General features: G+C 46.7%; 1 protein-coding gene across 2 annotated transcripts; it reads right to left on the bottom strand.

Moving 5' to 3' along the window:
* Positions 1–299: 299 nt before the first annotated feature.
* On the bottom strand, positions 300–23,824 carry STMN3 (stathmin 3). Of its 2 annotated transcripts, XM_007668786.3 has the most exons (5): positions 23,616–23,824; positions 11,752–11,847; positions 10,690–10,865; positions 7,301–7,492; positions 300–6,150 (listed from the first exon to the last, which is right to left on the bottom strand). In XM_007668786.3, the coding sequence occupies exons 1-5, from the start codon at positions 23,632–23,634 to the stop codon at positions 6,091–6,093; spliced, it is 543 nt and encodes a 180-aa protein (XP_007666976.1). In that variant the 5' UTR covers positions 23,635–23,824; the 3' UTR covers positions 300–6,090. The 2 variants fall into 2 exon arrangements, with proteins under 2 accessions (XP_007666976.1, XP_007666977.1); XM_007668787.3 differs by lacking the exons at positions 11,752–11,847; positions 23,616–23,824 and adding an exon at positions 11,362–11,564.
* Between the last annotated feature and the right edge of the window lie 4,163 nt (positions 23,825–27,987).

Raw genomic sequence — 27,987 nt, 5'->3', positions numbered from 1 at the left:
TCTTCAGTTCTTTCAAAATCCTGAATCTTGCCCTTTATATTTAAGCTAACCTAGTGGTGGAGAAATTTGGTTACCAGAGAGCAGGTAAAGATAGAGGAACATGGCATTGAATGCAATTCACTCTGACCATCTTTGATAGGCACAGGCCTGGTTTTATTCAGTTAGCCAGACTGATTATCTGAACTAATCTTATTTGCCTCAGTGGGGTCCTTTGCTTTCTACTGCCTTTTTAAGTACCCGATTTTTCTCTGGAAATTGGAGCAGTAGAATCACTTTTGGAATTAAAGAAAAAGGAGACATTTGGTTTCATACCAACTTTATTTTTTTTCATAATCACGTCTTTTGCACAACAACCACCTTAAGTTGACAATGAAATGCACTAAATAAACCAGACAAGGCTCTGTCAGAGTGGCGGGAAGTCCATTTGTAACACCATTACAAGATTCTTATCAATTTGTTTACTTGGAAGTATACGCGTTTCATCATGAGGAGTGGATCCCGCAAAAGGCCGATGACATGTAAACCAAAACCGGATATATAGTGCAAGGGTAAATGCTGGGTGCCATTTTGGTTCTCATTTTCCTTCACAGTAATAGTTTTTGCAAAACCTTGCTATATTTTTTTCTTATTCATGGAAACTGGTGATAATTAAATGAAGGATATTCTCTTTCAACTTGATGGCAACAGAAATTCCAACACCCCCTTTTCTCCATAACATGAGACAACTGACTACAGAGATGGAATTTATTGGTCCTAATACAACATGTCATCCCCTAACATGGTTAGGAAGTAAATTAGCACCATAATCAGCCATTCCCTGACTTCATGAGGGGATATATGCAAGTGAATTTTGGGCTGTGTGTCTATGCATACATATGCACTCCGTGTGTCCATGTATGTATGTATATATGTATACCACAGTGCATGCTCACATGCTTAGGTGGAAGATCTTTTAAAGACAATGAAGCTTTAATGGAATGCTCTAGTGCACAGTAGACCAAGGTGAACATTGTAATTCAGAGGCTAAATTAGAAAGTCACAATGTCCCAGTGCTCTAATTAAATTAAAGAAACATTGAAATTTGAGTCTTAAAGGGATACCCTCATTTTACCCTCCATTTTAATAGATGAGCACCCAGACCTGTGGACAGCTACTCATAATTGAAATTCTGGAGGCAGTGTTTTTTGTTTTCTACATTTCCACTATATTAAGGATTGTTTACAACAAAACCAATCTCCCTCCCCTGAAGCTGCAGACTTTAAAGTGGGCACCAAATAGACAAGGACCACGCTAAGCCAACAGTTAGGAGTTCACATTCAAAAGTAAGAAAGGTAGTGGGAAGTGACCATAAGATCACTTCTAACTGGTCAGGTCTCTTTTTTTCATTCTGGCTATAGAAAAGCTAGTCACTTATTTTCTGAACACTCTTGACTTCCAAAGAAAATAATAGAGTACCCCCTCTATCCCACGACTGTACCTCCAGGCCCTTTTCCTTTGTCATCATCTCTCTTTCGAGGTCTTGCCTCCTCCCTCCTCTTCATTTTCTCTTCAGCCTTTACAATTTCCTTGGGAGGAGAATCTTCCATCTTCCAGGCACTGAAGTGAGAAGTAGGGAGCCGAGAAAGGAGTATTCCTGCTCTCAGGGGAGAACTCTCACAGCCTAATTCTTTTAAGATTCCTCCTCTCCTCAAAGGAGTGGTTGATCCGGCCTGAGCTGAATCGACTGAAAGGGCAGGAATCGTAAGGGGCCCTGTAGTAAGGAAGGAAGAATTGGGGTTTCTCTGGTCCAGCTATGTATGATAGCAGATGGCTCTACACTCCAGGGATGGGGGAAGGAGGTCTAGTGTGCTGGTGCGCTCGGGAGAGCTGCAAATGTGCGTGATCAAATGTTCTAGGAGGGTGAGAGGCTCAGTTTTGCAGTTAGCATCCTCAAAATGCAAGTGAATTGTCTTCTCTTGCCTGCTCCACTTGGCCGGGGGAAGGACACGTCCCCCTGGAAACACAGAGTTTCCAACACGTCAGGCTAATCTACTTCCTCCCTATGCCCACCCACGATCTGCTTCCCATCCTTGGGATAAACTGTACCAGTACACATGATCTGGTAAATGTCAGATTCAGCTCTGGGCCCTGCCGATTACTTTGAGAACCATCGCTAATGGGAAAGAGTACAGCCAAGGTGGACACAAGTGATGGGGGGAAAGAGGGGCAGTGAGACCACACTAGGGATGGAGAAAGGGGGAGACCCAGTGATAAGCACAAAGTCCCAACAGGCACTCAGCCATCTGAGAACAATCCTAGGAGGTAAACTAAATGAAAATAAATATGTGACCCGGGTTGGAGAGCTGGAGATCAAAGAAAGGGGTAAGGCCATCAAGAAGAGCTTAGGGAGAAGCAGATTCTGGCATTCATCATTAACCCCCTCCCCACCGCATCCCACCCGCCCCACTGCATTCAAGAAAGGTTCAGTCAACTAGTTGGTGTGGCTGCAAAAGAAGTCAGCTGCATTTGCCAGCAGTACCCAGGAAGTAAAGTGAGGAAGTTGAAATTTCCCATCCTCTCTCACAGAAACCAGGGGCCCTGCTCTGGGTCTTGACCCTGAAGGTGGTCAGGGCCCTCTTTCCAGCTGCCTGTGCTTCTGAAGTTGTAAGACTCCCCCAGGTCCCCCTAAAATCAATTAACCTGCTCATTAACCTTCTCTGAGGCTTGCACTTCCCTTGGGCTGGTATCTCAGCCAGCAAGATGTAAGGGGGTTAGTGGATGTGGATAAAAGTCCTCAGCACTAGCTCCCAAACTCGGCAAAGGGGTGAAGCTAGGTTTCACCTCCATACAACCCCCAACCCCACCCACCGCTTCACTCCTTCCAGGTGCACCTTGAAACTGTTGGGCCCCTAGAGTTTGCCAGAGAGGAAAATGGTTTTGTTGTTTTCAAACTCGTGCTTATGAATACAACATTTCTTATCATCATCATGATCATAGCAATTAATAATTATAGTAATAAAAACAGTATTTACAACAAGCTCCAGGTTGAAATTACATACCAAGCAAAACACTCAGAGCCACAGAGTAGGACAGAGTTAATATCTTGCAGACAGTTTCCCAGATCCCACGAATGCAGGGCACGGACATTTTGACAGTTTCAACCATATCTTGCACACACAGGTTTTTATTTGTTCATTTAATTTATAAGCAGTTTAACTGTTTTAAAATTTACCTTTTCCTATATGGATGAGATGAGTCTGCATTATTATACGAGGCTTTCGCTATGAACTGCTACCTGATAGAAACTGGTAACGGTGACTATTAAGAAATTCAACCCTCAGTTCCCCTTCCCCATTCCCTGTTCCATAAAGTACTTTTAGCAGCCTTTGGTCCCAGCTAAACCCTAATTATTATCTCCGGATCTCCATAGAGGCAATCTTGGTGGTGCAGTGCTGTGTGACAGAGGAAGCAATGATCCCCCTGCAAGGCTATGGCTACGTTCCACAGGTTTCACTGGCCCTCACAGGCCTCCCTCCTTGCCCACCCCAACCTCCACACTGCAGACATCGTAGCAGTTAGGGGCCTCCTCACAAGCACAGGAACCACTTCCACCAGACTGGCTGAATCGCCTTAGGTCAGCCCTGCCCTGCTCCTCTCTCTTCCTCTTAACTGAATGAGCCGCTCTGTCAATGAGAGGTTATCTGGGCCGAGCCCTCTTCTGTCACTCAAAGCTATATTTTTTTGCTTTCTTTTTTGCCTTTTTTTTTTTTTTTGCCTTTTTTTGGTGGCCAGTTGACTCCCAGACACGCAATAGGAAACCCTCCGTGTCAGAGCTGGACAAACAACTTGTTTTCAAGGAGTAAGGCCAACGGAAATTTCCAGGATACTGTATGTCGGTCTTGGATTTTGTTCAACATCAGGTTTTGGGCGGGGGGGCGCTAATGAAATCCAATCCAATTTACCTTCCCACTCCTTGGTTCCCGCTAGGGTTCACTCCAGGTGTTCCGAAAGGAAACCTGATCTGCCATCCCTTGGTGGTCCAGGTTCACTCAAACCAAACTCTAAGGTAACACCTGCATTTAAGGAGAAGGGAACTTAGTAGCATGACAAAGATGAATATTAATTGACCTGTCCTTTTTATAGCGATCTGCTCATTTCTGTCTCGGAGGAAATACGGACTTTGGAGAAAGGTCAGACTCACCCTGGACTTCACCAAGTCTCACGTCAAGCAATATCTGGGTGAAATCCAAGCAGGGTCACCTTCTCTGAATATTTCATTGCAGAAACTCCCCTTCCTCCCTCCCCGCAAGATAAGCTGGCCATTCTCCAAAAAGCATCTAAACTACTAGTCAATGACCCATGGCTTTTGTGTTCACCGCTACCTACTCATCTCACCCCACCCATGCCATCCCCTCGTAGCCACCAAGGAGAAGTATTCTCAGGGCTGCCATGCCCAGAGCTGTTCAAAGCAGGAGGCTGCATTTGAGGAAAAAGTTGCATCATGGTCACGCGTAGAAATTGGGACTTTCTTTCCTCTTTGGATTGTCTTGGGAGAGCTAGACCCCAGCCACCTTGGAGAAGGTTTTAGATATTTATGAAAGTTAACATGAATTTTGTGGTCAATATCAATATCAATTCTTGGGAAGTGGAACTCCAGCAAACCTTTCTATTGCACAAGGATGAAATGCCAATTATGACCTGGGCCAGTTGCCTTGTATCTTTTCTTTGCTCTATATTGAATCCACCCTCTCATGTGCTCCAAACTCTGCACCTGCATTTAATGTGTGACCTGCACAAGTTCAGTAAGTGTTCACAAGTGTCCTTTTGCCAACGGGATGCTGGTTGACACATAAAGGGGCTGTGGTGGCTTGAGTGGCTACCCAGACAATTGGACAGATTACCTCAAACTCAGCTCTTTTTACCTCCTCTTGGCAGAAGTCCAGAAATGAGACCAGCCTGTATTCTCTCTCATCTGACTCGAGATCCCTTTCCCGAAACTGCCATCTTCCCAGCAGTTTCCTACAAGCTTAGCAACTAGAGTTTTTAATGGGTCTCAATTACCTCATCATAGCTAGACCTCAGCAGTCTTGCCACACTCCTGCTCTGAATCTTGGAGGGGGTCCCTCGGTGTTGCTGCTTGCTGGGTCAAACCTTGAATTCCCCACCCCAATGTTTTTGTGAGTGGAATTTCAGTGTCTGTGATGCAGGGTCAGCTGGGCAGTAACAATACACCTCAGTGGGTTCAACCCAGGTGGCAAAAGGGCAACCGTGACTTCCCAGACTAAACTTTAACCTAGAAGGGCTGTGTCTAAAAAAATCCTTTAGTTTCCACACCCCTTCAGAAACTGATCTCTGGTGGTTCCGTACAATGAGTTTGAAGGGAGTTTCTGAGTGGGGCCCACGAAAACATGGATTTACCACTACCTAGGCCAAGAAACAGCCACTGGATGGCGACAACTTTCAAATTAACTTCGTGACGTTTAAACTGGAAATCAGTGATCCAGAGAAGGGAACAACTCCCCATGCTATCCACTTCCTTCTTCTCTTCCTCTTCTATTCCAGTACTAAAGATAACTGGATAGGCCAGCACTCTTTTTTTTTTCCTTTTTTTTCCCCGAGAAGAAATGATCACAAGGGCACCCAAGAATTTGGGTGGCTCAGAGTCAATTCCCTTTAAATGACAAAGAAATGGTAATGAACTTCTGGATAAGAAATCCACATGTCCGTGCCACTGCTGGTTGAATTTATTAATGTCTTCATTCTTCACATTGGTATAAGAAAGATTCTCCAAAGGAACCAAAAACCCCACAAGAAGCAGATTACCTGATCAGGTGATTGACTTGACTGATTGACTCTATATTCATGTGAACTAGATACTATTCTGCTTAGAGGTGTGTATGGCCTGTGAGCCCCAACAAGGACTGGATAATTAAGGTTGCAGAGAGAGAGAGAGAAGCGTAAAGCTGGGGGATTAACACAGGGATGGGCAAAGGGAAGAGGCAGGGAAGAACCCAAGTTGCATATAGACAAACTCAAAGTAAAAATAAAATGTGGGTTGGGTTTTTTTTTGTTGTTATCAGGACCCAGGTGCTAAATGTGTAGAAAAGCCCTTTAACCAGAGATCTCCTCTCGCTGCTCCTTGTTCCTGCGGACCTCAGCTGCGTGCAGTTCCTGCAAAGACATGGGAAGGGTTAAGTAGGGTGGGGCGGGTGGGGGTGAGGGCATCCTGTGGGGAACCTTGGCTTCTCATCCATTCCCTCTTCTTGTTCCTGGATACTTTCTTCTTTCCTTGTTCCTCCTCCTCAGGAGTCACCCCATTTTCCAAGTTAATGCCTGGGACGCATACTTGAGTTCCACAGAAGAGTCTTTGCCTGTTCCCTCCCCTTAAGACCTACCAGAGAGGCTGGTTTGAGCTTGGACTCATCCAGTAATGTAAGGCCCAGCAGGTGATGATAAAAGAAGCTCTCAGTCTCTGGGACAGAGGCCCTGATCTAGTGCCCTTTTTCCCATTTCCTCATATCTGGAGAGGACAGAGGAAAGGAGACCTGAAACCATTAGCTTGTCTGTTATCAGGCAGAACCAGGAAAAGGCCTGCTCCTCACCAGACTTTCAAGGCAACGGGAATCTGTGAGAAGCAAAGGATCCGGCCTCTGTCGGGCTTCACAGGCAGAAGGAAGGAAGGAAATGACAGAGAATGGAGAGGTTTGGGAAATCTCCAGAGAATTAAGGGAAGGAAAATAAGGCCTAAGAAGAGAAGTTAAATTTAAGAGAGATTTTAACCTGGAGAAAAGAAATCGTTACCTCCAATAAAATGAATGACTATTCAGCAGAGAGAGCAAGAGGAAAGACGTTGCAGTTGCAGTAGTGGCAATTTAGGTTCGCCATCAGGAAGAATTTCCTTGCAGGAAGGCTGAGGAGTTATGGGGATGGGTAAATGAAGTGGGATAAAAACCTCGCTTCCCTTGAGAGACTGCCTTCTGTCCAGATGGCTCGGAAGCAAAGGTAGGGAGTGGATAACTTGTTGGGGGCCCTCCTGCTAGCTCTCCTTAAGCTTCCCCCAGATTGTAAGCTCCTTATGGGCAAGGAACTTGTCTACCAACTCTGTTATAGTGTACTCTTCCTAGCACTGAGCACAGTACACTGCACACAGGTAGCATTTAATCGATACCCTTGATTGATTCTACGAGCCAGCTAGGAGGACTGGAGAGAGCAAGCTGGCAAGCCAGAACAAGCGAGCAACAAGAACGTTTCCCACTCCTGCCCGCCCTGACCCGGGGCCAGGCAGGGGGGTGGGCAAGTAGTAGGGAGATCTGGCACTTGCCTTCTCACGGAGCCTTTCCCTCAACGCGGCTAGGTGAGCCTCACGAATCTCCTTGCTCAGCTCCATCTTGTAGTTGAGCTTCTCCTCGGCCAGTCGGCTGAAGTTGTTGTTCTCCTCCAGGGCCTTGTGCAGCACCTCCCTCTCGTGCTCGCGCTTCTCCGCCAGTTGCTTCAGCACCTGGGCCTCCTGGGTCTGGGTGAAACCGAAGGATACAGCATGAAAAGAACACCCAGAACATTCAGAGGCACCAGAGATCGAGCATGGTTCTGGGAGTCGGAAGGACCTGGGTTCTAATTCTGGCTCTGCCACTTGTCTGCTGTGTGACCTTGGGCAAGTCACTTCACTTCTCTGTGCCTCAGTTACCTCATCTCTAAAATGGGGATGAAGACTGTGAGACCCATGTGGAACAGGGACTGTGTCCTAACCGAGTTACTTTTACCCACCCCAGCACTTAGTACAGTGTCTGGCACATAGTAAGCGCTTAACAAACACTACAATTATTATTTTTAATTACTTCTTATTATTTAAGCAGATATGTATCCAGCAGGCGGGGGACCATTGCAAACTGAAGGCAAGACTGGTCCTTCCTTTCTCTTTTTTTATGGTTTTTGTTAAGTGCTTACTATGTGTCAAACACTATTCTAAGCGCTGGGGTAGATACAAGTAAGTTAGGTAGGATATGGGGCTCAGTCTAATTAGGAGGGAGAACAGGTGTTTAACCCATGTTTTTCAGTTGCGGAAACTGAGCACAGAGAAGTTAAGTGCTTTGCCCAAGGTTACACAGCAAACAATTAGCAGAGTGGGGATTAGAACCTAGGTCCCCTGACTCCCAGGCCAATACTCTTTCCTCCTGGCCATGCTGCTTCTCTTGACTCCCAAGTCTTTAATGGACTAACAACCCTCTTTTCCAGCTTGCTTTTCATCAACCAGTGGTATGAGAGTATAACAGTGGTGGCAGACGCATTCCCCGCTCACAAGGAGCTTACAGACCAGAGGGGAATACATATTTTAAAATAAATCATTAATATATAATATATAATTGATAATAAAATCAATCAAAAATGCCCCGGAGATCGGGGGTGTGGAGGGGGAGGTGATTGCTCGCTCTCATTTTACAGGATGGAAGAGGGGTTTGCCCAAGGGGTTTGCAGCAAGGAATAAACCACCACCCAACTCCTCATCCAAGATTTTGTTGACTAACCACATTACTCTCCTGGCCAGTTGTTGTGTGCCATACAAGGGGGAGATGGGAGGGAGGGCCCGGGGAAGGGAGTAGACCACAGATCAAGTTCCATTAGGATCAGACCCTCAGAATTAGATCAGATTCTCTCATGGTCTCTTGGGTCATGTGGTGCCGCCTGGGGCGGGGACTGGAGGTGAATGAACGGCCCTTGTGTTGGGATATCAGATACATCATTGTTCAGACCCATTTCTTGCTCCCTGCTGATTCCTGAGGGGAGTCCCCCCTTTCAAAGCCTCCTGTGATTAGGAGAACAGAAAGAGTCAATAGTGGCAGAAAACCAGGCAGCATGTTTACTGGAAAACACCCAAAGGATCCACTCCGAAATGATTTATTTCCATTTTTTACCCCACTTTGTGTCGGTTCTGAATTTCTCCGCTTCCCCTGGGTTAATCCTCCTATGGCTCGAGAAATACCACGACCATTTAGCAGGGATCATGGGAATAATATGTGGATCAGAACTGCAGCAGGTCTTGAGGGTCCACACTGCCTCACAAGCACCACAAGATCTGCAACTGGCCCTCTGAGGCTCCCCTGAAGCCGGTCTTACCTTCCCCCGCTGCACCAAGACTGAGCCTCAAAAATAAATCTCACCTCCTAAGGGCTTTCTGAACCTTCAAAGTCTGGATTGGCTGGAAAAAAAAATGCCTTAGAGGAGTTGCTGCTGGTGCCCTGGCCCTATTCCAGTTTGGGTTCCACACTCTAAGGCAGTCCCCAGGCTCTGTTTTAATCAGGTTGCATGCCAAAGGATGGATAGTATGACATTAAGATGCAAGGAGCCCTTAAACAGTAATGATGTACTGCAGAGAAAAGTACTAAGGGACATGGCCTTTAGCAGAGAAGGGTCGAATTGGCAAGAGGTATAGTGCTGTGCACACAGTAAGCGCTCAATAAATAGTATTGAATGAGCGAAGAGGGGCATTCCTTCTTCTAGACTAGAAACTTGTCTATGGACTGTATATATTGTTATATACTGTGGGTAGAGAGGGGAGGGTTTAGTATGAAATGACCTTAAGCACCTAGATGCCCTAGTGTTATGTGGAATATTCTATAAAGCCTTCAGCTTGGTCAAATGCAAATGCCCCTATGCCAAGAGGTGATGGTGAAGGGAGAGGACAAAGACCAGAAGTGAGCTATCCAATCCTGGTTCTGTCCTGAACTTGTGTGGTCTGGACATTTTCTTTATCTGGACAGAGACGTTTCTACATCCTCCCTACCTTGCAGGGTGCTGCAAGGATAAGATCACTGAGGGTGGGGAGTGAGGGGGTTCAACGAGGAGTGCCATCTCTGCATACCAGCCGTATTCCTTGGGTTTTCAAAGCTGTCCTCTGCTAAAGGCCATGCTCTGGGTTCCAAGGGCTTAGGTTTGAAGCAAGGTCTCTCCTTGAGGATGCTGCTACCTTGCAATCCCTCACCAGTCCAGAACTTCAGTTCCAAAACTCCCAAACCAGCAATCCCCACTTCTTGGGAGTCCAGCCTGGCCCCAACTTCCTCCACCTGCTCTAGGAGGTCGGGTGGGTAGTGAGTTTGGGGCGGGGGGTAGGGGGGATGACACCAGGATACAGGACCGAATCAATGGAGCAGTATAAAGCTCCATGCAAAAGGACAAAAGGATGGGAAGCAGCATGGGCTTGAGAGTCAGATGACATGAGTTCTAATCCCACTTCCACCCCTCACCTGCTGTGTGACCTTGAGTGAGTCCCTTAACCTCTCTGGACCTCTGTTTCCTCATCTGTAAAATGGGTTTAAGATCCCTGCTCTCCCTCCCTCCCAAGAGGGACAAGGACTTTGTCAAATCTGATCATCTTGTAACTACTTCGCCACTTAAGCCAGTGCTTGGCACAGATTAAGCATGTAATAAATACCATTTTTATTCATAATGATAAAATAATATATTAAGAATAATAATATACCAAATCAGACCCCAGCCAGCTGGTCAGAGGCAGACCAAACCACATATATTTGGTGAGTTTATGTAGCAAAAGTTCTCTGGGTCCCTTCTAGATAGATAGAAGGTCTGCAGGTTTTGGTAAATCTATCTTATGCTGGTCAAGGACTGATTGATATATGACTCTTAAGGACAAATCATATAATGAAACAGGGATGGGGTGAAGGAGGGGAGAAGACAAGTCTGAGCCCATCTTCTTACCTTCCTCCTCTCTTCTGCAGCCTCCAACCTCTTCTGCAGCTCCTCCAAGGAGACATCCTTCTTCTTGGGGGGAGAGGAGAGCACAGGGCTCTCGGGAGACAGGTCCGAAGGTGACTTTAAGATCACCTCAAAGCTCTGGCCCGATGCCCTCTTGTCCAGCTGCTTAACTTCCATGTCTGGAGGAGAAAACAGACCCACGGCTGTTTCAGCCAGTACTGCTCCAAGTTTCCACCTGGGGAGAAGCTACATCAGGGTGAAGGAAGCCCTCCTGACCCTTACAGTAAGACTAAGGGCTTTCACTTAAGATCCATTGTAGCAGGAATTTTAGATGATGAAATTCCTAGACAGGAAGCAACTGAGGTTGACAGGAACCTGAGAGGGAAGGACCTGATCCTGCTCAGTTTTATATTTCCAACTGGCTCTTTCCCACCACTTCTCTTTCTCCCTCTGGTGCAAATCTATGACTTGCCAGCAGTACTGGATAAACTCCCTCCAGGAGCTGGGATCAGGAAGGCTTTCGAGCAATCCAAGCAACAACCCTTGCCACTGTTGGGGTTTTATTTAAACCTTGGCCTCCCAGTTGATTGAAAGTGAGATCAACTGGACCCCCGTTTCTTCCTCCTAACATCTACCATAGTACAATCTGAGGAAGAATCCATTAACCCAGCTCACTCCCTAGCACTCCAGTGGAGACAGTAGGCAGCCTCTCCCCTCTTGTGGATTTCTCCAGACACAAGGCAGAATAGAAAAAGGGAATCTGTGTCTCCTGCACCAGTGGCTCAGGAAATTGACCTACAGGCACTAGGATAAGTTGAAGAGCATTGGGGATAGGACCCAGGGAGCTGAGGCCCAAACACAGTTTAAAGGGACCAAAGCAAGAGTCCTGGCAGACCCTTCACTACAAAAGAGAGAGAGAATCAATCCTCCAGCTGGGAGAACAGGAGGTCTTGGGTTAACTGAATTGGCTGACCTCTTCAGGTGACTTAAATGAGCTGAGAAGTGAGAATGGGGTCCTGCTGGGTGAATTGAAGGAAGGGGCTTTGTGGGGAGGGGAGTTCTTACCTCCATACTGATAAATGGTGTTGGGGTGTGGTTGAGTGTAGAAGCAAGAACAGATCAGTGAGAGCACAGACAGCTCCTTCATCTTCTCCTTGTAGGCTGCAGAGGCAATCGGAATGAAGAGATAATATAAACATTGCTACTTCTATTAGCTCCAGAAACACGGCTGCATCTCCCAACATCAGCAGTCAAAAGTGTTTACAAAGCTTCAGGTGGCTGAGGGAGCCCTGCTGTGAAAACTCAGAGTCCAAGCCAGTCAGAGAAGCAGCATGGACTAGTGGCTAAAGCCCAGGCCTGGGAGTCAGAAGGACCTGAATTCTAATCTTGACTCTGCCAGTTCTCTGCTGTGTGACCTTGGGCAAGTCACTTAACTTCTCTGTGCTTTGGTTACTTCATCTGTAATATGGGGATTAAGACTGTGAACCTCATGTGGGGCATGGACTCTGTTCAACCTGATTACCCTGTACCTACCCCAGGACTTAGTACAGTGTCTGGCACATAGTAAGTGCTTCTCTCCTACATGGCCAGGCCCCACCCTCTGTCAAGGTGTAGGGAGAAGGAGCCAGTCTCTGAAAAATGAGAGAAATAGTATCTTTAGCACTAGGAGTGTTTCTAGTTAGCTAAGTGCAAGGTTCACTATTCATAGGAATAATCACCAACAAACCTCCTTCAGGAAGATTCATTAATTCATTCATTTAATCATATTTATTGAGCACTTATTGTGTGCAAAGCATTGAACTAAGCACTTGGGAGAGTACAATACAACAACAGACACATTCCCTGCCTATAACGAGCTCACAGTCTAGAGGAAGATATGCAGTGTTATTATTTCATTTATTCCCATTGTCATTTTTATTTGCCTTTCCATAAGCATGTTGCTTCTGTAGATCTCAGAGCACTTTACATATGTGAATTAAGCTAGATGGGGCCTCATTAATTTAAAAAACCAGTGGCAGTAAGTGGAACCTGGACATGAATCATAATTAGCTTCTTCTCCCAACAAATGGTTTGTGAACCTCCCTTTTTTCTCCTGCTTTTCTTCCTTCAAACTGAACTATAACTAGTTATTCTCTTACATTTTTTCTCATAATTCACCTCAATTCTTTTCAGTGTTAGGCTCTCATGTGAACTGTGTTACTAGGGAAGTTTTGAGAGCTAGCTAAAGTCTTGCATTTATCTTTTCTTGGCTAAGTGATGTCGCAAGCAGAGAGTTTTGGGTATGGCTGTAAGACACTGATAAATATTTGTGGGATCAGGGCAAATAATTGAGCTGGTGAAACTCTCTGGATCCACTACCAGAACGACCACAGATGGAGGTGGGGCATTCTGGGAGAGATGTGTCCACGACATCGCTATGGGCCGGAGACGACTCGACAGCATAAGTCCATAACAAGAATTTTTGTAGGTTGTATTTTTTTCTTTTTCAATTTGTCTGCACAATTGGGTCAAGCCCCGTGATCACCACAGTGAGGTGTGGAAGTGATGTACAAAGGCTGCATAAAACACGAAAAATGTGGCTATTCTCCAAGCCTAGCCTGGTCGAGAACAGCAATGCACAAATTGAAGATAGCACAGGGTTGGATCCCAGCTACAGAAGCAGTGAAAGAGGCTTGGTTGGGAGTTGTTGAGCTGTCCAGTACTTCTTCATTCCCCCCTCCTTCCCTCCTATCATTTTGAGCCTGCCAATCAATCAATCGATCGTATTAATCAAGCACTTACTATGTGCAGAACACTGCACTAAGCACTTGGGAAAGTACCACATAACAGAGTTCCCTGATCACAATGGCCAGTCTGAATCTGTACGGCAGCAGCTGTTTTCGAGATGCCCAGGCTAGACCTCAAGCCCCTGCCTAAGAGGACCTACTGAATTCTTCCAGATTGAAAACAATGGTTAAGCCTCCTGGAACTCAAAATCACTTTCCTTTTGGAAAGAATTGGGGAGGAAGGTGCAAGGGGTTTACAACATGGTTCTTTTGGGAACATGATCTCAGCGCACAACCCAGTGACTCAGGGAAGGGAGAGATGGATGAATCAGAGATGGATGGGAGAGAAAGGTGAGCCAGTGAAGAGGAATCAGGCCGAGGCGGGGAGGAAAGGTCATCCTGAACATGGAGGAGGGAGGAGGCAAAGGAAGGCACATCTCCTCCAAGAGGCCCTCTCCCTAACTAAGCCCACCTTTCCTCTTCTCCCATTCCCTTCTTCATCATCCTACCTTCTTCCCTTTATTCATTCTCCCCAATCCATCCCCACAGCATTTGTATACACATCCATAATTTATTTATTTATATTAATTTATGTCCCCCCCCCGCCATCTAGACTGTAAACTCGTTGTTGGCAGGGAGTGGGTCTGCTTATTGTTATATTGTACTCTCCCAAATGTTTAGTACGGTGCTCTGCACACAGTAAATGTTCAACAAATATGAATGAATGAATGAAAGGGAAAAGGAGCCTGGCAAGCTAAGACTCCAAAAACAGAATTTAGAAGTAACATGGAAATACAAACATTCGGTGATACCCCTACCAGTCTGGGTAACTTGCCTGTTAGTACCCTTGTCCAAACTCTTCAAGGAGTATAATTAACATTATATTCATGCTAATCTGAGCAGTCGCAGGACAGTACAAACAGAACTAGTGCTTTTGGAGCCTAGCTCTACTAATCCTACTTCAGAGACCACCCTGAACAGTCAATAACATGTCCGCCTAAGGGACACACGGCATTTGGGGCATTTTCAGACCCAGCCCAGTCCCCTCCCCCGACATACTCCACTGTAGCAGTAGGAGGAGGCGTATTTATTCATTGTCTTCTGTGTACAAAGCATTATTCTAAGAGCTAGGAAAGAATACACGGGTGAGAATTAGACACAGTTCTTGGCCCTCAAAGGAGCTTACAATCTAAGAATAAATGGGGAAGGAGACTAGCCACATTATGAGGAAATGAAGGCTTAGTCAGGGAAGGCCTCTTGGAGGAGATGGGATTTCAGTAGAAGGGGAGGGTTCCAAGCCAGAAGAAGGATGTGGGTCGGGGGTCCACAGCGAGAATAGATGAGGTCAAGGTACAGTGAGTAGGTTGCTAGTAGAGGAGTGAAGTGAGCGGACTGGTTTGCAGTAGCAAATCAGTGAGGTAAGATAAGATGTGAGACAAGGTGATTGAGTGCTTTAAAATCAATGGTAAGGAGTTTCTGTTTGCTATGAGGTGGATGGATAATGACTGGAGGTTCTTAAGGTGTGGGGAAACATGGGATGATTTTTTTTTTTGAAAGTTCATCTAGGCAGAATAACAAAGCATGGACGGGGTGGGGAAGGTGAAGAGGGAGGGAGGACAGCAGGAAAGATGGAGTAGTCAAGGTGGATATAATAAATGATGTTGTGAATGTATAACCAACAGGATTTATTGATAGACTGAATATGTGGGTTGACAGAGAGATGAGTCGAGGATAATGCCAAGATTGTGGGCTTGTGAGACAGGGAGGATGGTGGTGCTGTCTACAGTGATGGGAAAGTCACAGGAGGACAGGTTTTGGATGGGAAAATAAGTTCAAAGCCTTATTAAAAGCTCATTTCCAAGAGGCTTTCCCCTACTTAAACCCTCATTTCCCCTATTCCCTCTCCCTTCTGCATCACCCCTGCACTTGGATTTATACCCTTTAAGCAAATGATATTCACCCCACCCTCAGCCACAGGGCACTAATGTACATTTCCATTATTTATTTTGATGTCTGTCTACCCCTCTAGACCGAAAACTCCTTGTGGGCAGGGAACATATCTACCACCCCTCTTGCATCGTACTCCCCAAAGCACTTAAGTACAGTGTTGTGCACACAGTAAGTACCCATACTACTGAGGGATTGTTTGAAAAACAAAACACTATGAACACAAAAACATCTTAGAAGATAAGGACATGGATAGAAACAAACAAAAAATAAATAAAAACAAAAGAAGTAGGGTACTATGGCCCGAAGGAGCAATTTCAGGCTCTTTGTAACTCAGGGCCCAGCAGGCCCAGAGCCACTGCGACCATAGCTACAGCCTTCCAACGTTCGACATTTTATGCAGGTTGCGGCTGCTTGCGCAAGCTGTTGGTGCGAGGCAGGTTGGGACCGAGGACCCAGGGTGACATGATGTGAGGGCAGCGAGTGTGCCAGGCCAGCTTTCAAAGGCCTGACAGGCTGGAATCAGGGCAACAGAGGCAAAGGAAAACCGATCAACATTCTTAAGCGGTTGCCTTGGGAAGACTCCTGGGCCACTCAGGCACAAGGCTGCATTGTCATTTAAAACATTCCCTGCAGCAGTTTAAACTAATGATATTGAGTCCTGCCACTGCTGAACTGGGTCAAATAGGATTATTTTCAATTCTTCCTAATATTAGCATCCAGTGGTGGAAAAATCGTAAGCGGGGGGAATGGGGGGACGGGGACGGAAGAATGAGAAAAGTGTAGATTCTGGGCCACTTTTCAATCTTTCGATCTTATCCTATGCAGAGGCAGACTGACAGTCCAGCATCCTAGAGGCCTCAAAAGATTCAAAAAGGCACGATTCCACCTAAGGCTTTACCTTCCCCATCCTTTCCCTCATAGCACTGAACTGATTTAGAACCTGGGCCCTGGCCTGAGGTCATTCAGAGAAGCTTCCAACCCCAGGCAAAGGGTATTAAGCCAACAAGTTAGTCCCTTAAGGGATCTACCAGGAAAGTTGCCTGGTTTGACTTGCACCAAAGTTCTTGCCCATGCTGATAATACCCATCTGTCCTAAACCCTTATAGGGAAAATTGCCAGAATGCATCCAGGGGCAAAAGAATCATGTAGGGCTGCCAAGAAGGAGCCTCTCTGAATCCAAAGTCTCCTGTCTTTTTCACTTCTCTGGTCATTTCAGACACTCCAGCTGGTAGCAGGAAGCAGTCAGGATCTGACTGGCTTTTCCCAACTAGTTGCTCCAACTGCTAGTGACCCCTGTGAGGGGACAGGAAGGGTCTCTGGGGATTTTACATCCTGCAAGACACTCTACAGGGCAAGGGTAGGAGCAGACCAGAAGTGTTATTTCTTACATTTTTGAAAAGAGAAGAAAAGGTACACCATTTCAGAGCTATGAGGGATTTTCAGGGAATTTCATTCATTCATTCATTCAATAGTATTTATTGAGCGCTTACTATGTGCAGAGCACTGTACTAAGCACTTGGGATGAACAAGTCGGCAACAGGTAGAGACAGTCCCTGCCGTTTGACGGGCTTACAGTCTAATCGGGGGAGATGGACAGACAAGAACAATGGCAATAAATAGAGTCAAGGGGAAGAACATCTCGTAAAAACCGATGGCAACTAAATAGAATCAAGGCGATGTACAATTCATTAACAAAATGAACAGGGTAATGGAAATATATACAGTTGAGCAGACGAGTACAGTGCTGTGGGTATGGGAAGGGAAAGGTGGAGGAGCAGAGGGAAAAGGGGAAAAAGAGGGTTTAGCTACGGAGAGGTAAAGTGGGGGTGGCAGAGGGAGTAGAGAGAGAAGAGGAGCTCAGTCTGGGAAGGCCTCTTGGAGGAGGTGAGTTTTAAGTAGGGTTTTGAAGAGGGGAAGAGAATCAGTTTGGCGGAGGTGAGGAGGGAGGGCGTTCCGGGACCGCGGGAGGACGTGGCCCAGGGGTCGACGGCGGGATAGGCGAGACCGAGGGACGGTGAGGAGGTGGGCGGCAGAGGAGCGGAGCGTGCGGGGTGGGTGGTAGAAAGAGAGAAAGGAGGAGAGGTAGGAAGGGGCAAGGTGATGGAGAGCCTTGAAGCCTAGAGTGAGGAGTTTTTGTTGGGAGCGGAGGTTGATAGGCAACCACTGGAGTTGTTTAAGAAGGGGAGTGACATGCCCAGATCGTTTCTGCGGGAAGATGAGCCGGGCAGCGGAGTGAAGAATAGACTGGAGCGGGGCGAGAGAGGAGGAAGGGAGGTCAGAGAGAAGGCTGACACAGTAGTCTAGCCGGGAATTTTCTGGAATGAGAGGAGGAGAAGCTGGATTTGGATAGAGTGTGGAGATGAAAAGCCCATATTGGGAATGGTAACAGGAATGGGCAGCCGCTTCCTAGATCTCTTGACAGTTCAGTAGAATGTTTTCCATGGGTTTAGTAAAGAGATCCACATTCATTTCTTCCTCCCAGCTATAACTTTGCCACTCCAAATTCCACAAATTAGAATAAGACCCAACCTTGTAATCAGGTTCCAAAGAAAAATCTACCATCACAAATGCTCCCCAATCCAGTTGGTTCTGTGGCCTCAGGTCAGTGCAGAATTCACATGGATTTGAAGAAAAATACAACTTACCTCACCGGACACCAAAGAAATGCCTGAATACCCTCTAGAACATTGCATGCTTGAGGACTGCACAGGCATGGGTAGATCTGGCTGCTTGGATAGGTCATTATTCTGTGTAACAGGGCCCTTGGTGGTGGTTGCTTGGCCAGAGAGAGGGTGGTGAAATGGCTATCTCAAAACCAGGCAGAAAGGTGACCCAACCTAAATTTCAGTAGTCTGGTTGATGGCTTAGGATAAAGGCAGTCATAAAAATCTCTTCAAGGACTTGCCTGCTCACTTCAGTGAGGAAAACCTGTTTCTCATTTCTGGATTAGACCCTCCCCTACAGTGTGGGCTGTTCTACCACCTCCAGTGCAGAGTGAATGCAGAGAGGCAGAGATTGAATCAATGGGTCTTTGACTGGGGTGTGTCCAGAAGCCAATCCCTCTCTAGAGGAGGAAATTGATTTCAAATTTTCCCTCAGTGGGGATGAACTTCAGAGTTGGAAGCAAACAAAGGAAAAGGAATTTTAAAACATACATGCATGTATGAGGTTTTTTAATAGAGATATGTGGACATACACATACATACACACCACAACTTCACACAAGCAACATGCACTCCCTGAATAGAACACTGTCTCTAGGTGGAATTAAAAACCTTTTGTAAAACACAAAATGGCCAGAAATATGCATCCTTTAACAGTACTTTGTTGAGTCCAGTTTCCTAAAATAGAAACCCTTAAATCTGGGAGTAAGATTAAATCAATCATTGGTGTTTTTTGGAAGCTTACTGTACTGTATTAAATACTTAAGAGAGTCCATAGACATGAACCCTGCCCTCAAGGAGCTTAAGAAGAAACTAAAGACTCAGTGAAGGTGAGGATGTGAGAGGAACCTACTTGATTTAAAAAAAAGAACTGCAGAAAGAGCTGATCTTCAAATGGAAATGCTGCAAAAAGTGGTGCCAGATTTTATCACCAGAGAGTAATGAAAACTAGAAAAGGCTTTTGGCATAAAATGAAAAGAATAAACCAGGTAATGAGATGCAACTTGTGAAAAAAAAATGAATGGAGAAAATATATCAGGAACAAGAGAGATATAAAAGTGTTGTTCCCTGAATAGATGGAAAGGGAAAACTGGTAATAGATCATGATCCTTTTTTTAAATCTTTACCAAAAAAAATGAACTGCAAACTAGAATAGCACTGCACAGGATGTGGGTGATTCAGATAAAATAAAATAAAGGTGCAACTCGGGGAAAACTTCATGATACAAATACTGGCATAAATAAATTAGAAGGATATATTCAAATCGGTAGATGCTGTGACTGGCACCTGGAGTATTTAAAAATTGTGGTACTGGTCAAGCACTTACTTTGTGCCAAGCACTGTATTAAACACTGGGGTCAGTACAAAACATTCAGATCAGAAGCAGACCCTGTCCCACCCAGGGCTCACAGTCTAAGCGGGAGGGAGAACAGGCATCAAATCCCCATTTTACAGATGAGGAAACTGAGGTACAGAGAAGTTAAGTGACTTGCCCAATATCACACAGCAGACAACTGGTGGAGCCAGGATTAGAACCCACTTAACTCCCAGGCCTGTACTCTTTCCACTAGGCCACGCTGCTTTAAGGGTCACTAAGGCCAGTGGAGGAGTGGAGGACAAAAAGCTTAGTCTAATACCTACATTTTAAAACAAATCCTGGAAATTACAGCTCTAAAATCTTGAACTTTAGACCCGAAAGAAGACTACAGCAAAAAATGTTTTGCAAAAACAATCCCTAGAAAATACTGAATATTCGGTACCAGCCTGATTTTAGAAATAGAAAATTCTCTCAGACCGATCTAATGTTCTCTGACCCAGGGCTGGGCTTGAAGGATTGATATAAAATAATACATGCAGTTTGCTATATCTTTATTTCAGTAATCTGACTCTCAAAGCATGCTCATTAGTAAAATGAAGAATTAGGGTCTACAATTACTAGGTAGGATGGAAGATCCTTTTAAAATAATTTTTGTCAGTGATTCAGTGCCATCCCGTGAGGATAGAAGTGATGTTCCGCAGAGGTTGGCCCAAATCCCATCAATGACAAGGGATTATGGAATTGAAAGCATGGTCATTGAATTTCAAGTGGCATAAATATTGGTAGTGTTGGGGGGGGGGTGATGGACAATCATTCAATTGTATTTATTGAGTGCTTACTTTGCATGAAGCACTGTACTAAGTGTTTGGGAGAGTACGATACAACTGGATAAACAGACGTGTTCCCTGCCCATAACGAGTTTACAGTCTAGAGGGGGAGACAGACATTAATATGAATAAAAGGACAGAACCTTGGAGGATAGGATTAGAATTTCAAATATCTGGTAAATTGGAGAAGTGGACCAAAGCAAGAAAAATGCAATTCAGTAGGCAAAAATGCAGGTTGTGCAACCGCTTGAGGAGGAAAAACAATTCAAATTCAAGATGGGGAATTAGCTGGCTCTAGGTGAGCATGAAAGAAATATCTCTAGGAGTCATAATGGACCGAAAGCTGAATGAGGGCCAGCAATGCAGAGTTATTTTGAAAAAGCCAGCATGATATTGGAATACATTAATCAAAGAATAGCGGTAGGAACCAAAAAGAAATCCTTTCTTTAGACTCAGCACTAGTCAGATCCCTGCAAGAATATTTAATCCAATTCTGAGTTCCACAACTACAACTGATAACGGGTTCATGACAACAAAGAAATTGTAACAGAGTTGGAATATAAGATTCGAAGTAAAAGAAACAGGGATTATTTAGTTGGGAAAAAAGGATCACAGGACAAAGGGAGGAAGAGAAGGCTTAATAACTGTCATTAAATATATAGATTAAAAATATGCAGGGGATTGTGATTAGACGTTCTTTATCCCTATAAAGAGCCAAAGTAGAAGAAACAAGCTAAGATTGCAGTCAGGGATTTAGACTAGCTATGAGAATCTTCTATCGAAGAAGGTTTTAAAAACACTGAAATGTATTATTAAGGGAAGCGGAAGAATCCCCTTACTTGAAATTCTTTAATAAATCGATGACTGAAGGTGGGAGGGCAGAGTAAATGCCCTCTCAATTTCCTGCCACTTTTACAATTCTTTGCCTGACCTAAGTCCCTCCTGCTTCAGTTTAAGCCTCTTTCCCTCTCTAGCTCAAATAAGGTTGTTTAAATGACCCCACCCCCAGGAAAGTAACGTCCAGACCGCTTCCCTCTCCTCCTCCCAACCCTCTTTGGGAGTTCTAAATCTGCACCAACCCCAGGCTGTTCCACCATTAGATGGCTGCAGGGGAGGAAGCCAAGCAGCAGCTCCTGTTGGGGAGGACTGAAGGAAAGGGGCAGACACAACCACATCTTCATCTGGAGCTCATTCTGATCTATATGGATCTATGGAGAAGGCAAAGAAGATTTCCCCTCAACCACTCAGTTCATCCCCAGGGGCAGGTCTGTCGCAGCTTGAGTGGAGGGAGGAAAGGATTTAGCTCTTTTGATTCTGCAGTCTCAATCATTTTTCCAGAATCATTTTTCTCTACCCAGAGCGAGGGGAAGAAGGGAAAGGAACCACTGAATCCCCTCCTGGTCACTGTCATGGTCACTCCTTCCTCTGGTTCTGCCATTCTTGGGTTTCGGCTCCATGGTCTCTCACTCTGAGCCCAGAGGTAGAGAAAAGATGGTAGCTTCTGGAAGGAAGAGCCGGTGAAAAGGAAAGAGAAAGGACCAAGCGGGTGGTTCGTAGCAAGGCGTTTGGGGGTTTTGTTGTTGTTGTTGTTGTTATTTAAAAAAAAAAAAAAACAGACCAGCCCTGCTTAGGGTGGAACCATTTGACTCTCTGCCCTGGGGATTAGATCGCAGGGGAGAATGGACTCCTGTTCTAAGCAAATGGAAGAGAGCCAGGTCTGCATCCAAGGAAGAGGGTGGGGACCACACGCCCAGAAAAGCGCGCGCTGGCGGGGACGCGCGCGCGCGCACACACACACACACACACACACACACTCACTTTCCGACTTTTAGGCAGAAATCTTTCCAACAAAAGCTGTTTGGGGGTTCCCTAATCCCCTGTCCTTCAGTCTCTCCTCCTCCTCCTCCGTCCTCTTTCCCTACCCGGCTCCAGAGGATGCTCGGGGAATAGGGGATCTAGCAGGACATTGCTGCAGGGAGTGTCCTCCTCCCCTTCTTTCTTTTCCTCCTCCTCCATCCCTTCCTCCACACCAGACCCTCCCTCCCCCCCCCCCCACTGGGGAGGGGGGGATCCGAGACCGCACCCTGAACTGGCTCCATCGGCTCATCGCCCTCTACCTCCTCTCCCCCTCCAAAGATCTTAGAACAGTGCCCAGCGCTTAGAACAGTGCTCGGCACATAGTAAGCGTTTAACAAATACCATCATTATTATCTGTCCCGGGAGCAAGCCCTGGCTGATCTGGCCCTATAAGCAGCAATCGATCGATCTGTCTGCGTGGCCCTCTCCACCCTTTTATCAATCCCCGCTTTCTCCTTTCTCCTCCCCTCCCGCCCCCTCTCGCATCTGCCTCTGACTCCCCGTCTACCCGTCCTCCTAACGGGGCACCTCCATCGACTGATCGATCCTTCCCTCCATCGACTCAATAATAGGCGATCCGTTGCGACCTATCGATCGATCCTCGCAGCCTTTGCGTTCCCAGCAAGGGGTGGGAGGGCCTGGCCGGTCCTCAGGGGAACGAGCTCAGCCGCAATCAGAGAATTTTTTTGGAGGGGGAGGCGGGGGGGGGGACACAAGAAAGAAAATGCGCCAAGCTCGACGCCAAAGCTCCCCCCCCCGGCCCAGCCCAGGCTAACCCAGCCCCCTCCCACGGATCTGGAGGGCCTCCAGATTGAAGATCCCCCCCCCCCCACCATCCCCTCCAAAAAACAGGGCGCAGTGCAGTAGCGCGGGAGGGTCACGCCCTGCGGACTCCCTGTTCATCAATCGCCCTACTTGGGGGGGTCCCAGCACCCCCTCTTCTCCACCCTTATACCGCAGGGGCTGGAGGGCGGGGGGGGGGAGAGGGACCCCTCCCCCAAAACCGGGGTCCATCACCGCGCCATAGCCGGGCCCCGCCCCAGCTCCAGGCTGAGGGCGCCTCTGCCCGTGGCTCCTACTGTCTGGACTCCTCTGTCCAAGAGGCTGGGGATGATGGGGAGTGGCTCTCGGTCCCCCCCCCCCCTTCTCAACACACCCCATTTTCCTCCGATCGTTGGAGGGGGCATTTCTCAATCTCTCCCCCTCCCCTTCCTTCCTTCAGTCGTATTTAGTGAGCGCTTACTGGGTGCGGAGCACCGTACTAAGCGCTTGGGGTGTACGACTGGGCAACGGAGGGAGCCCATCCCTGCCCGACAACGGGCTGGCGGTGGAAACGGGGGACGGCGAAACAAAACCAATCCCTCCCGGGGCCTCCCCTAAATGGATGCCTGCTGCCGCGCCCCGGATCTCCAGCTGGAGATCCAGAAGGGCGGGAGGCCAGGACAATAAGCCGCCGCCCTTCCCTCCGTCCATCCCGTCCCGTCCACCCCGCCCCGTGGTCCTCGGCTCCCATCCGGAGGGGGGAGGAAAGGCCGGGCGGGCGACCGACCTGACACGGTGCTGGCCATGGTGCTGGCTGGGGCGGTGGCGAGGATGCTGGAGGGACAGCGGTCGAGGAGGCCCGGGAAGCTGGAGGAGGGAGGAGCGAGGAGCCTGCTGGACGCTCGACTGCTGCAATGCTGTGGAAAGGAGCAGAGGGAGAGGGGGAGACAGAGAGAGAGAGAGACTCAGCTCTAGGGGGGCTGCGGCCATCCAAAGGGAGGAGAGGAAGGAGGAGGGAGGAGAGGGCGGGGAGGAGGAGGGAGGGAGGAGAAAGCAGGGAGGGGGAGGCAGAGAAAGGAACAGAGGAAGGAAAAGAGGGGGCCCCAGCTCGGAATACCAATTAGCCGATCGAGGAAGGTGGCCTCGTTGGTTTCCAAAGGTGCCAAAGATGGACAAGGACTAGCCGGAGGGAGAGGGGTAACACCAGGCCTCGGTGGGATTGACAGGCAGACCTCTTCTCGATTGGAAACCGCCCTCCCTCCCTCCCTATTCTGGTGCAGATGGTTTACCCTGGCAGAGTCGGGGGTGGGGGTGGGGGTGGGTTTTTTTTTTTTTCCTCCTCTTAGCCCCTTAAAAAAGGGATAAATGCTTTGATTGGGGTTTTCCGCAGAGTCAAAGAACGGGACATTAGGAAGGAGGGCAAGGCAGGCCCCTAAGAGCTGGCTCCGGCCTTCCGACACGGCAGCCGGGAAAGAATAGCGGTGGGAGACGAAAACGTGGGTGTGAGCTGGGAAATTGGGTCACGGGGACCCAAAGGGGGCTGCATGGGACTCTTCTGAATCTTTGACTGTCAGGAGACCTGGTTAACCTGACGTTTGGGAGTCAGTTGGTCCAGGCTTCTTTTTCTGTCCAGCTCTGTCCAGTGCTGCAGGGGTGCGCTCTGACGTCTCTGGACCTCAGGTCTGGCCACCCATATAATTTGGTTTTCTAAACAATGCTCTCCTAGGGGCCCCCATTTTCCTCCAGCTACTTCCATTTTCCTCACCCCACTCTCGGCATCAGGAGCCTCTAAGATATGCCGAGGAGCCAGCACAATCACACACGAGGCAATAGAGAAATGATTAGGGTTTTAGACTGGAAGCCGGACATCCGGGTGCCAGAACAACCTCCGCCGGACCCCTTTTGGGAAGTGTCTTACACTCTTTATGCCAACAAAAAACCCCTGAATATTGGGGTCTCACCAAGGGCACATTCTTAGTTGTCACCCCAGCATTTCTCATTTAGCTGCAGTGCCAAGACACCAAACCACTCCAGCAGCTGCAGGGGACTTGAGATTTTTCATGAATATCTCTTCATGCTGTCTGCAACCTCTACTTGCCTTCCCTCACCTTCCTGAAGGTTCCTCCTCCCGCCACTCCCCAGACCAAATTTCTCTTGGGTTTTTCAATGACCTTGAACTCTGCCCCCCGGATTAAAAGCACAGAAAGGAAGAGTATGGCTAAGAATTTATTAACCTCATTTTCCTCCAGGATTTTGGCTCCAATCTTTTTAGGTTAGCAGCCTTCCCCCCCTTCCTTCTCCTTTTTTTCCTTCCCTCCTCCCCACTAATTCTTGGGATGTGAATGTGTTACCTAGGAAAGAACCTGCACTGTCTTCCCAGGACAGGTCTCATAGAGTAATCTGAATCGCCCTTTCTATGGATCCACTTCAGAACATGTGAATTCTGAGGTCTCCCTGGGATGTCAAGGAATAAAAATCCTGGAGCAATCAAGGCTGGTTCTGAAGCTTGTAGTGAATCTCCCCAGCTTCACTGAGGCCCCTGGGTTTTTCCTTTGCAAGAAATCTCTGGTTATGGGTTTTGTTTTCCTTTTCCAGCCAAAGAAAAGATTCTTAACTGAGAGTCCGAAAGGATTCTTAACTGAGTAGCCAAATGATTACCTTCTCTGGGATGTTTTCTGACTGCTAAACTCACTCAGTCAATTTACACCCTGAGGAAATAGGCAAGCAATTGCTGTCTTCACCTCCATTTTATGGATTTAGAATCTAAGGTTAATGAAAGAAGAAGAAGGTCCAGAAAACCATACCAAAGAGTGATAGAAAGGGAAGATTTCAACACTTAGACTTGCCTGCAGAAAGCAGGTTAAAAAATCTGAGAATCAGGTTAGCGATTAGAAATCATTAAGAACCAGGGAGAACCATTTTACATGATGGGTTTATAGTCACTGACATTAGAGAGGGAGTTCAATTGGATCATAATCCAGGACTAGATTTAGCTCCTGAGGCAAAATGTGATTCGACATCAGGATTTGGGTAAAACAGTAGGCTAGCAACAAAAGTGGCATGAGCAGAGGAATTTTCAAATTTCAGCTTCATCCATTTTGAAAAAAAAAAAATTGGGTGATAATGTGTAGATTGCCCAAAGTGTGGAAGGGTGTATGTGAATGGGGGAGTTTGGAGAAAATGCAAAGCTATTTGTCTATAAAGAAGAGGAAAAAACAGATTATGATGCATCTCACATAGTTTAAGAACTCTGAAACTGCACACAAACTGTACAAAAAGTCCCTTTTCAAGAAGCGGTGTGGCCTAATGGAAAGAGCACCGGCCTGAGAGTCAGAGGGCCTGAGTTCTAATCCCACTCTGCCAATTGCTTGCTGTGTGACCTTTGACAAGTCATTTTACTTCTCCGTGCAGCAGTTTCCCCAACTGTAAAATGAAGATTAAATGCCCTCCTATTTAGACTGTGAGCCCCATGTGTCCAACCTAATTAACTTGTACCCTCCCCAGTGCTTAGAACAGTGTTATATTATTAATGTAACAGACACATAGTAAGCGCTTAACATATTCAATTTTAAAAAAAAAACCTCAGAGGAACTAGCCCAGGGTCCAGAATCGATCAATTAGTTAATCAATAGTATTTATTAATTGCCTACTGAGTGCAGAGCACTGTACTAAATGCATGAAAGGGAACATTAGAATTAGGATACATATTCCCTGACTTCAAGGAGTTTACAGTTACAGATAGGAAGAAATAAGAGAGCTTTCAGATATGTACATAAGTGCCGCGGGAGTTGGGGATTGAGAGTATTTAAGTACTTAGGGGAGGGAAAGTGCCCCAGTGGCAATTGGGGCTATAAAGTGGGGAGAGAAAAAAAATCAATCACAGAAGGCTTCCTGGAAGCTTTGTGATTTCAGAAGGACTATGAAAACAGGGAGAGGAGAGGTCTGCCAGACGTGATGGGGAAGAAAGTTACAGGCAGGAGGGAGGGTGTGAGCAAGAATCTATGGTGGAAGAGATGAGAATGAGGCACAGTGAGTAGATTGTTTTTATTATCAAAATTATCGATATAACAGTATTAAGAATGAAAAGTGCAGGCTGGGGTGAAGGGGGAGAATAGAAAGCAGGAAAGAGAGAGCTGAGAGAATGCCTTAAAGCCAACAGTCAGGAGTTTATTTTTGATGCAGACAGAAATAGGCAACCATTGGACGTTTCTGAGCAGTGAGGAAATTTGTCGAATGGCGTTTTTGAAAAATGATCCAGGCAGCAAAGTGAAGAATGGACAGGGAGAGGGGAGAGGGTGGAGAAAGGGAGATCAGCAAGGAAGCTAAAGCAGTAACGAGCCAGGATGACAAATATTTGGACTAGTCTGGTGGCCATTTTATGGAGAAGAAGGAACAGATTATGGAAATGTTTGGGAGGAAGAACTAACAGGATTTAGTGGCAGACTGAATATGGGGGTTGAAAAAGAAACCCAGGAAGTCAGAAACTGTGCGATTGAGCTACTGGTTGTGTACCTAAATAGTTATTGCAAAAAGTCTGAGAGCCCCTCCCCTTAGGTTCTTCCTTGGGGAAAGGCTCTTAACTTTCTGCACCAAGTGGAGATCCACTTGTGTTCATCAGGAATTATTCCAGAAGAGAAAGGTCCAGGGTAATCGTGGGACAGGGACTGTGTCCAACAAAATTTGCTTGTATCCACCCCAGCGCTTAGTATAGGACCTGGAATAGTAAGCGCTAAACAAATACCATAATTATTATTTCTATTATTGAGAGCTTGTGGTAATGGGGACTGGCTTTCATTTGGGTGCATGCTGACAGATTAGAGGAGGTCACTCCCTGTGAAGCCTGCAGCTCTCTCAATCAATCAATCAATCGATGGTATTTATTGAGCTCTTACAACATACAGAACACTGAACTAAGCACTTGGGAGAGTACAGTGCCATAGAGAACAGCATGGGTCAGTGGATAGAGCATGGGTCTGGGAGTCAGAAGGACCTGGGTTCTAATTCTGGTTCCTCCACACAGGTCTGCTGTGTGATCTTGGGCAAGCCACTTCACTTCTCGGTGAAGGTGTTGGATTTTACTTCATCTATTAAAAAAAATGGGGATGAAGAATGTGAGCCCCTTGTGGGACATGAACTGTGTCCAACCTGATTGACTTCTA

The sequence above is a fragment of the Ornithorhynchus anatinus genome, chromosome 8 (genome assembly GCF_004115215.2).
Source record: "Ornithorhynchus anatinus isolate Pmale09 chromosome 8, mOrnAna1.pri.v4, whole genome shotgun sequence".
NCBI lineage: Eukaryota > Metazoa > Chordata > Mammalia > Monotremata > Ornithorhynchidae > Ornithorhynchus > Ornithorhynchus anatinus.
This window is presented reverse-complemented; position numbering and strand designations above follow the sequence as displayed.

Coding starts and splice junctions, on each gene's coding strand:
- STMN3 (XM_007668786.3), bottom strand. Junction 7,493..10,689: donor CTGCAGAAGAGAGGAGGAAG/GTAAGAAGATGG, acceptor GGTTTCACCCAG/ACCCAGGAGGCCCAGGTGCT. Junction 6,151..7,300: donor GGGAAAGGCTCCGTGAGAAG/GCAAGTGCCAGA, acceptor ATGTCTTTGCAG/GAACTGCACGCAGCTGAGGT.